Source organism: Amborella trichopoda, chromosome 8 (genome assembly GCF_054954075.1).
Source record: "Amborella trichopoda isolate Santa Cruz 75 chromosome 8, AtrichopodaSantaCruz75HAP2 v2.0, whole genome shotgun sequence".
Taxonomy (NCBI): domain Eukaryota; kingdom Viridiplantae; phylum Streptophyta; class Magnoliopsida; order Amborellales; family Amborellaceae; genus Amborella; species Amborella trichopoda.
The window spans coordinates 41,831,323-41,841,943 of NC_142343.1; the positions used below are offsets into that span (position 1 = coordinate 41,831,323).

At 33.9% G+C, this 10,621-nt stretch overlaps 1 protein-coding gene across 3 annotated transcripts; it reads left to right on the forward strand.

Moving 5' to 3' along the window:
- The first annotated feature begins 348 nt into the window (after positions 1-348).
- On the forward strand, positions 349-9,234 carry LOC18433597 (wax ester synthase/diacylglycerol acyltransferase 11). Of its 3 annotated transcripts, none has more exons than XM_011624779.3 (6): positions 349-566; positions 4,842-5,432; positions 6,839-6,908; positions 7,006-7,310; positions 8,405-8,542; positions 8,777-9,234. In XM_011624779.3, the coding sequence occupies exons 1-6, from the start codon at positions 378-380 to the stop codon at positions 8,915-8,917; spliced, it is 1,434 nt and encodes a 477-aa protein (XP_011623081.1). In that variant the 5' UTR covers positions 349-377; the 3' UTR covers positions 8,918-9,234. The 3 variants fall into 3 exon arrangements, with proteins under 3 accessions (XP_011623081.1, XP_020522522.1, XP_088731186.1); XM_020666863.2 differs by having other exon boundaries at positions 7,009-7,310; XM_088875060.1 differs by lacking the exons at positions 6,839-6,908; positions 7,006-7,310.
- The last annotated feature ends 1,387 nt before the right edge of the window (positions 9,235-10,621 follow it).

Here is a 10,621-nt window from a genome sequence, read left to right on the forward strand (position 1 = left end):
ATCAGAAACCCAGGTAATTGACCTTAGAAACTTCCTTTTCCTTTCCAAAAATGATCAAATTAAAACAAGAGGAAGTTTTGTGCAAGGATTGATCATTTCCAGGTGTTTGCCCAGTGTTTGTACAATGAATAGGCAGATGGGACCTGCTCATGAAGCCAAACAAATCAGCATCATACAGATCTTTTCTTTGTTTTTTTTGCTTGGAAAAGTAGTATGAGAAACGTTTTCCATGATTTTCTCATTCCTAGGTGCAAGGTGGGTGAGAAGTCTTTTCGAGTTATGACGAGAAAAGCCATTTCCCAGTCTACTTCTGGCTATAAAAGGAGCAAAGCTTTGGCATCTGAAGCCATCTCATTTTCAAAATCTTTTAGCTCAAAATGGGTGTAGAATCAGAGAGAGAAGTATTAGAACCTTTGAGCCCTATTACCCTTTCTCTGAGCACTCCAAAGCTTACTCTCTATATCATATCCGTATTTGAGAGTGAAATACCCTTCAATGTAGACACACTCAAATCATGGATCACTCAAATCATGGATTGCCTCAACCCTCGATTTTGCTGCACTATGGTAGTTATTGATTCTCTGTCCTTTATTTTGGTAATAAAAAGGGGCCCTTTCTGCAAAGCGGGAACTTTATTTTTAGAAGTACGGTTTCATGTATTGCAGTTAAGAGTGTTGTAGATTTTAGTAATTTTACCTCTACGAGTCAAACTACAGACTTATGTGAACTTTTTGCCCATTGTTTGGAATACGCTCTTAACTAAAGTCGGTGCCCGACGACTTAGGCCAAAGGCTAGGTGTTTGAAATCGTAAGCTCGTTTTTGTGTTTCACGTTTATTTATTTTTTATTTTTTCTTTGGGTGTTTGAAGTAAAGAAAAAGTTTATATAAGAATCAAACCCTAAACAACCAAATAAAGACACACTTCAAAAATTCACTAGAAGAGGAGGCAAGAATATAGTTGGGTCTCGAGAGAACGTGAGAGTGAAGAATTGGTTAGGTGAAGAATTAGTGCGAGGCTCTAAACAATCAAATTAGAGCACACATAAAAAATTTCACTAGAACAGGTTGTTTTGATGTCCAAATATTATCAAATTGATCATCTCGATATCAAGATGCATGAACATGAGAAACAAATGGATTTTAAGTTTTGTAAATAGTGCATATTGTAATGCATTTTTGGACCGTCAATTTTTAAGATTTTCAAGCTTTCATAGATCTGCTCATTCCATGCTATTTTTTAAGGTTTAAATTTTATAATTAACAATGAAAATATATTATAAGGCTATCACAAAGATTTCTAGTATTAAAACTACATTTGTTGATACTATTTGAAGGTGTGCTTTACTTTGATTGGCCTTGGCTCTATACAAACTGCACCTTTTTTTATTGTAAAAGAAATGACTTGGATTTTTAGGGCGTGACCGAGGGATTAGCTTAAAAAATTTGGGTTTTTAGAGGGATAGACAAATAGGAGGAAGAATCCATGGGAAAAAGATAAGTAAACTGAGAAAAAAAAATGAAGTAGGCACAGTAAAAAAAAAATTTGTCAAGAAGTTCATTTAAAAAGCTTGTCTTTTCACTATTTGAAATATTTTCATGCTCAAGTCAGTTGGCGAAAGCTTTTGGAAAAAGGGGATGTTGATATTGGTCGTCCGACTGAAACAAATTGTCTATATAATATCACGGGCAAAACACATGGTAAACTTTTGCCACCATTCCGCAAATGTCCATTTAATAATATTCATAAAAAAAAAACCCTTGGTGCTATTGTATTCTTGAGAACCTTGTTTCTTCAACAAAAAAAAAAAAACAAAAGACAATCGATTTGTTTCGAGGAAGGTTTGAAAATTAGGCGATTTGGATCGAAATGGCCTGATTTGGCTCCCTCCATATATTGGGAATGGCAAGGTTCCCCTGAACTGTCCGGGTCGGGCAGCACTGTACCTGTTCTATTAGAGTGAACCAAAATATTTTTTATTTTTTAAGTTTTTAAATTTTGATATCGTTATTTTCCATTTTGTAGGGAAAAATAAATTTTTGAATACTTGTTTTTAATGTCATAACATTGAAACTTATAAGGAATTTTAGTTTTATTTTTGATCATATGATATGGAAGTGTTTTCTAATAATTTTTTAATCGTGTTTATAATAATACTAAAATTAATAATTATACATTGATAACCAAATCTTTATTTTATTTATTAATTTAATTTCATTATGAATTATATAATGTATTATTTTTTTGTTGTATTTGTGAAAAATAATTTTAAATTAGATGATATTATAATATATATTTTAAATTTATTCTTATTTGTATAGTAAAATAATTATAAATTATAAAATATTAATTATAATTATAATTTCAGTGTATAATATTATAGTTAGTTAGGTTGTGATAATTTTGAATGAGTAAAGAGAATTAATAAATGTTTGATGTGATATTAATTTCACTTTATAAGGAGTATTATTTTTTTAATCTTGTAATATGAAAGTATTTTTTGATATTTTTTGAATAATTTTGATGTAATAGTATAATATTAAATTATAATTAATAATCATATAGACATCCAAATAGGAAAACAATGTCTCAATACTCACATATTTTTTTACAAATAATGAAAGCACATAATGTGACACCCCTATTTTTTTTTCAAAACTCAAAAAATATTATTTTGGAGATTTTTTTAAAAATCATCTTGAGGCTAAAACCAGCCAATCCAATCCAGGTTGCCGATCCACTGATCAGACAAGCTTTTTTAGGTGGCCGATTGAGGTCACCAATTAGTTTCTTTTAACCTTGGTTTCAAGGTATTGTTCCATGTTTTCTACCACCATTTTGCACAAGAAAATAGTGAAATAAGGCCCTTTTATCGGTATGCGATTGAGGTCATGTTGGAAGCACCACCTGAGCTTTAGTTGCTGGTCTAGGTTTCCACTCCCCTCGCATTCGAAAACCACTAATTATTTCTAAAACAGGTAGGGACTTGTATTACCCACTGATTTACCACAAAAACAAAAAAAAAGAAAAGAAAGGGAAAGGGCCTTTATAACTTTACATGGCATAGAAATAATTATTTATTTTATTAGTTGTTTGGTACGTACCCTGTATTATATGTAATACTATTTAATTATGTAGTTTGTGGACATTTTTAGCCTTTTTTAGTTATTTCGAACATATGATTTTAAGCAAATTACTTTGAATAAAGTAAGGACAAATTTTGAAAAAGATAATTTTGTTTGTAAAACTGCCTATAAGTACACCTCATAGTTATTTAAAGGAAAGTGTTTACCTAAGGGTGACACCCTAAACAATCAAATTAATAGGCACCTCAAATCTATCATGTCAACCTCAAGATGTATAAACATGAGAAAAAAATGGATTTCAAGTCTTGAAAATAGTATATCCTAAAATGTACTTTTTGGACAGTTAATTTTCAAGATTATCAAGTGTTTATAGATATGCTCGATCTGCACTATTTTGAAGTTTTGAATTTTATAATTAGAGACGAAAATAAATTTTCAGGCCATCACAAAGATTTCCAGTAGTTAAATAACATCTTTCGACACTATCTAAGGTGTGCCTTACTTTGATTGTTTAGAGCCTCCGCCTTATACAAACTACACCGTATTTAAAATAAATATAGACAACTGTCTGATAATTCATTTTCAGGATTAATTGTATTTGAATAGTCAATTATCAATAGTAAAGAGTATATCCAAACATGCCCTAAGTTTAATTCTCAACACTTCATAAACTCTCAAAGTAAAAGCAAACCCCGACAAAACAAAACCTTGCTAATCCGGGCTTTGTTTGAGGGACCCAATTCACGCTGGTCAATTTCATGTATTAGGGGAGTTTCAATCTCATTGATGATTTGATTGTTAAAAGTTATGAAATATACTCAATGTTATGACTTATGGGAAAGGGGTTGGGTTCGTGGTGGTTGCATACCTCCACTACAGAACTTTAGTCGCACATCGTGATTTCCAATTTTGCTGTCAGCTTTTGAAAACCTAACTAATTAAAAAAAATAAAAAATAAAAGAAAAACAAAACGGGTAAGAGTCTATATTCCTTAATGAATTACCCAAAAAGAAAAATAATGTTTTCTCTTGACAACTGAGGCTGGATTCATCTCAATTCTTTCTTCAAATATTTTTAGAACTAAAGCAATACTTTTTATGAGTAATTCATCTCTATTTTTTCTAAAAATTATTTTTAGAGCTAAAGAAATACTTTTTTTGGATCATTCAATGGGGATGATGAGTCCCAACCCGTTTTTTAAATTATTAGTAGTTTTTTAATGTGTTAGGTGAAAATGAAAACTTAGATATTAGCTGACGCACAAGTGATACTACCACCACGACCACAACCCCAACCCTAGTATTAAACTAAAACAAGAAAAAAACCACCCATTTAGTACTCTTTAAATATCAGGATCTTTCCTACACTTTAAGTGCAGTAGGAAATAATCTTGATATCTAAAGAGTAATACAACAAGGAGCCTAAATAAGTTAGTCAGGCTGCGCCCAGTTGGAATAGGGACTGATATAGTGGTTCTGGCTGGGTTCGGGCGTGATCGGTTGGGCCATTTAGTATTCAGGCTAAGCCGACCATATTAGTTGGTCAGGTTAGGCCTGAGATGCGGCCAACCGACTGGAACCGAACAACCAGTTATAATTTACCCTTTTCTTGTTCTTTTTGCTGGTCAAATCGTATTGTGATTTGTTGGGTATCTCCACTACCGTTTTAAAAAAAGCCACTTCAAGTTATTTCTTTTCCAAGATTAGTCTTCTGTATTACTACCTGTTAATGTAGGTTGGCAATTTCCACTTGCTAGGTAGAGAAAGACAGAGGAGAGTTAAGGTGGAAAAGGGTGAATTTGAACATAGATGACCATTTCATTGTCCCGAAGCCTCCTAATGGAGACTCTGATACACATGACCAACATGTAAAGCAATACATCTGCGATGTAAGCCTGAAACCTCTTCCGATGGATCGTCCTCTATGGGAGTTTCATGTTCTCAATTGGAAGACTACTTGTTCACCTGCAACCCTAGTTGTTAAGGTGCACCATTCCGTGGGAGATGGTGTCTCAATGATGTCTTTCTTGTTAGATCTTGCCAAGAGAGCAGACGATCCGACTAAGCCTATCTCTTTTCCTACCTCATCTAGTGCAAGTGGGAAGGCCCAATTCAAGAACTTCAGAAACGTTTTTAGCAGCGTATCGAGCCGAATAGGTGGACTCGTAAGTGGGGCTTGGTATTCAGCCATTGATGTTGTGGATGGTTTGGCGAGGAGCAAATTGTGGGTGCAGGATAGTAACATTCCCATGAGGGGTCCTCCAGGGGTGGAGAAACTTCCAGTGCGCATATCTCAGGCAACAATGGATCTAAAAGAGATCAAAATGGTGGGCAAGAAGCTCAATGCGGTACGTATATGCTCCTCCACTTCTTTCCTAGTCTATTTGGACGTCGTTATAATAGGTGAGTTTAGTGTGATGAGGCTCGCCTCGGGAAGGGGATGAGGCAAGCTAATTGGCTCAGTCCTGAGAACTTGGCTGACTCTTGCACATGGCTGAAAAGCCTTTAATAAATAAATAAAAAAATAAAAATAAAATAAAATAAAAAAAGAAAAAGAAAGAAGAAAAGAAAAGGAAAAAAAAACGGTGTTGAAAGCAAGATAAAGCAAAAAACAACATTAAGGAGTTCAAATATGCTTAAAAAAGTATTGGAAAAATGGATTTAAACAAAAAACAGATTTATAATTGGGGGCATTTTAAAAAATCCAATAAAATGAAAATATGAAAAAGGGATTTACGGCAAAAAAACGTTCACCAATATTTGTCAAAAACATTTAAATCATACACAAAAATGTTATAAATCAGTCCCGCATTTTTTTATGAATTTTTTGTGAATTCTTTTAATATTTACTTTAATATCCTCGAGTCGTATACACAACTTGGGGAAACTCGGCCCAACCTATTGGGTGAGGTTAAGGCTAGGCCTACTCTGGCTCGCGCCTGCCCTGAGACAATGTAGCGAAAACCCATGCTCTAACTTTAAGTTGGGTTCTAGTCTAGACCCAACCTGAATTTATTAGAACGAGCCTAGTTTATACAAAAAAAAAAAAAATTGGATCACCGGGGTTGGGACCTATATAAATATGGGAAACAAAACATATTTACAATAGCTAATACATTAAACATTTTTGGGCGAGGAAAGTGGTAGTCTGGCCTGAATATTATTTGAGCCTAACAGGCCCATTCCCGGTCTACGGGCCTTATCATTCTACGCTAGTGTGCAACACATTGGACTTAGCGTAATGGCCTGTGGGCCATCCCGGGCCGTTAACAACCTGACTTTAACATTGATTCAAATTAATATGGAAACATAAAGTTTTACGTTGATTCATTCACGAACAGGCATTTAACTCTAGAAATAGTAAGCCCTCCTCTTGTGATTAAGAAAGGGGCTGGGATTGTGATGGTAGCACGCACACATTCTAGTCACTATATTGTAGTTTCTATTGCAGTTGATATCATCCCACTAACACTTTTTTTGTAGTTTCTATTGGAGTTGACATCATCCCACTAACACTTTAAAAAAAATTAACTCTTGAACTATTTGTAAAAAAATAGTAGGGGCCTGTCTTCCCCACTGAATAACCCAATAAAAAACAACATCTCGTGATTCCCCTAATGGAGAATGGCATTGCAATTTATTTCATTTCGTAATCTATGCTTCGTCCCACTTTATTTTTGCTCCTAACATATCCAAAGGATGCTTTATTTGTGTTCTTCCTTGGTTCTAAACAATCCAAATATTTTTCTTGTAGACTGTAAATGATGTTTTACTTGGTGCCATTTCCTATGGTCTTCAAAAATATCTACAACTCTCTCTATCAAGTGAGTGATTCCCTATTACATAAATCTTCTATTCAGTTACAAAATACGCATTTCATGAGGTATTGAAGTAATTTGAATGTGTTATTTGGTCTTCTAGAAGATGAGAGATACAAGGATCCCTCAGTCATTTTAGAGGGGTTGAAGGTGACTTCCTTGGTGTTTTTCAATGCAAGAGAAGATAAAGGTCTGCAAAAGCCAGAAATGATGTTCACAAGTAATTCAAAAGCACCATGGGGAAACCGCATCTATTTCTTTCTCCGTCCAATTCCTTTTGGGATGCCCAAAGATCCAACTTACTTTGTGAAGCAAGCAAGTTCTTCTACAAAAAGGTCCAAGTCATCACTTGGAGTCCTACTAGGTAGAAAGTTTCTAGTGTTTAAAGCAAGGTATAGAGACCCAGAGGTAAATTCCTCTCACTTTCATAGAACGCACACTTCCCCTTCTTGTTGAATTTCTTACTTTTCTTTCATGCTTTGCAATTCTTTTTTGACTAAGTGCACCAATATCCTTTGCATGGAGGGGTGCCATCCACATGTAAAATACAAGAGACTGTGATTCTAGTTTGATCAAAATGGATATGCTTTTTTTTTTTTAACTCAATGGGGAAAGAATATCCCTCATGTGGTCAACTCAAGATGTCATACTGTGGAATTCTGCCACCTTAGCCACCTAGCCTTGAGCTCAATCCAAATGGACGGTTGGCAATAGCTTCACTCATAATGTTTCAAGTTAGCTTCTGAGGATCACAAGTTAGAGTATTTGATTTCTAATTTCTTGTACAAATTATATCGAAAAAATTTACCACATTCCTCCATTTCTCAAGGGAGTCACACCTGACCTAATAAAACTAAAAAGAAACTATCTATAATGAAATTTTAACAATATATTCTTGTCGCCTTCAGAGATATCTTGGCCATTTTATTTTATCATAAATATATTTTTATTTTTGTTAGGAACGCCACTAAAAGGAGTGGATACCTCTCAAATTTCATGTTAATGATGATGTGTAATAAAAATAAATGTAAAACAATGATAGCCATGGCATTGGCACAGAGTCATAATAGTCGTCCATTCATACCAGGTGGTTGGGATAAGAATCACATAGGCTTTATATGTGGGTAATGCCACATGATGATTTCCCCTATTTTTGGTCCAACATGAACTGGACCAAAGTTTACAGTGGGGTGCCTACCTAATAATAGTAACATTTGCAATTTTACTTATTAATTAGGAAAAGAATATAGAGTGACCATTGACTTTTAATGCAAGGAGGTCACATTCATTATATTCAATAAGATTTCAAATCAGGTAGTTGTGAGTATTTCATTGACGAGACTCAAAAGGTGAAATAAATTCTTGAACTTTGTGCACACCCTAAAACCATCCAATTTGACATACAATGACTAGGAGCAACTGTGACCTCCTTATAAGAAATATAAACGGTCTCATACTTTACAAGCCCTATTAATTATCTCATGTATTCCTAATTGATTTAGGTTGCGGCTTCTTCGTTCTACAATTCAATGAGTAGCACGACTCTAGCTTTGTCAAATATGGTGGGTCCAAAAGAAAAGATTGCAATTGAAGGCCACCCCATCAAGGATTTCTCCTTCTTCGTGACGGGGATCCCTTTGGTATGAACACTTATTTTGAGTTCACCCCCATTTCAATGGGTACCATAATTTTTTAAACAGAAAAACAGTGTAGAAATATGTTTGATAAATGCAGAACTTCTACATTGTTCTTGAAAATTGGACATCTGATACCGAAATTTTCAGCTTTCTAACACACTCATAGTGTTAGAATGAGTTCTTGAAACAATTCTTAATAACCCTTATACTAATCATTAAGCTTTTCTAACTTTGCAGAGTCTTTTCCTATCCGTTGTGAGTTACATGGATCATGTGAATTTAAGAGCAACAGGGACCAAAGGTTACGTAGACACTGAAACTCTTTGTCGCTGCATTACTGAAGCTTTTCAAGAAATCAAGGACTCCTTAGTATCTTAACTCTAGGTCTCTAGATTGGTATTGATTATTTCAAAATAGCATTGTCAATCTATGTGGGTGGGTGCTATATATGTCATATAAGATGTTTATATTTTGGATGTGCTCGTAGGTATATGTTGCTGCTCTTCTACACATCATGTATAAAGAAGAGCTCAGTAAATGTATGGAAGAAATTTATATAAAGTTTTCAAGCGTTTGTAGATCTGCAATAGGGTATTAGGTTTTCATATAGAAGAAATTTGTATAAGATTTTCATACATAATTGTGCTCGTGGGTATATGTCATATAAGATGTTTACATTTCCAAGTGTTTTTAAATCTGCCTGATTTACAGTAGTTTTGAAACTTTCATTTTCATAATTAGACATGAACATAAGTTTGCATAACATCAATGGGATACTTAGCACTTGAGCTGCATTTTTTTGGCATCATTACGGGTGCGCCATAGTTTGAATATTTACTTCGGACCTAATGAGAATAAACTCTAGATACTGTGGCCTGCCACACTAAATCTCTTTCTCTCACACACACAATTATTGGATCTTCAGTCCCTCAAACCTATGGAATAAAGTTCAAAATATGTTTTAGGAGTACATTTACTGTGAAGTTAAAATAGAAATCTTCGTTTCATTTAGTCCCTCAAATCTAAAATATGTTTTAGGTAGAAAAATGAGCAAACACGTTCATTTGGAAAATAGCCTCCTCCATCTTCGTATTTTGGGTGCAATCAATGGCAATGTCATCCACTTGCTCATCTTGAATAGGTCCTGGGCCCTGGGTAGGGGTTCATGGTTCGGTGCGCTTCACCCTAATTTGTATTAGAAAAGTAATTTGTGCATCAGGGTACACACTTTTACAATAGCATCCCGTGACACATGTGACATCCATCTTGGAGATGTAGATTAGAAAATGGTAGCGTCATAAAAATTTAAATCGATAGTATTAAAAATGTCAAAAAACTGGTTTTTAAATTCGGGTTACTACTTATCATTGTTGAGATTATCATTTCCTCAAAGTTTAAATCCAAAATGCATTTCGAAAATAGATTTTGGAAAAATGACTCATTTAAATAGATAAGTCGGCCAACTCATACAAGCCTTGTCCATTTTGGCTTTTAATATATATATATATATATATATATATATATATATATATATATATTTATATTTTTTTTTATTTATTTATTTATTTATTTATTTATTAGGAATTGTATACAATCCGTGATTCCATTCAAGCGTGTCTGAAGATGGGCTGAGGGTCCCAATGGGTCTATTTTATCCATATGGTTCCAGAGAGAGAGATTCTTGGCTTTTTAATACCAGGCATTGGAATGTGAGATTTAACTGATTGATTCACTGTTAACCTACATTCTTTGCAAGTTCCACCTAATTTGTTCTTTTATTTTTCCATTTTGTCGGTATGCTTTTACTCATCTCCCAATTACGTATATAACAAGCTCGAAGAGTAGCTTGTGAATACTCTGTTCATAATTTGCAAGTTAATTTATATGTACTTTTACAATGGAAAGAGATTTAATAAAGCCTAGGCTTTATGAAAAAAAAGTAAGAAAAATGATTGGTAAGTAAAGCCTTATCTCATAACTCACAAAATTAGAATTTTAAGTATTAGGAAACCTTTACAACGATCATCTCGGCTTGAACATTATGGTTGTTAAAAAAATTAGAATTTTAAGCTCAAAAAATTA

What these genes read in the sequence shown, in the direction of transcription:
- LOC18433597 (XM_011624779.3), top strand. Translation starts at nt 378, where the DNA reads ATGGGTGTAGAATCAGAGAGAGAAGTATTAGAACCTTTGAGCCCTATT. An exon ending in TCTACAACTCTCTCTATCAA is followed by an intron (nt 6,909 to 7,005) that starts GTGAGTGATTCC and finishes TTGGTCTTCTAG; the next exon opens with AAGATGAGAGATACAAGGAT. An exon ending in TCGTGACGGGGATCCCTTTG is followed by an intron (nt 8,543 to 8,776) that starts GTATGAACACTT and finishes CTAACTTTGCAG; the next exon opens with AGTCTTTTCCTATCCGTTGT.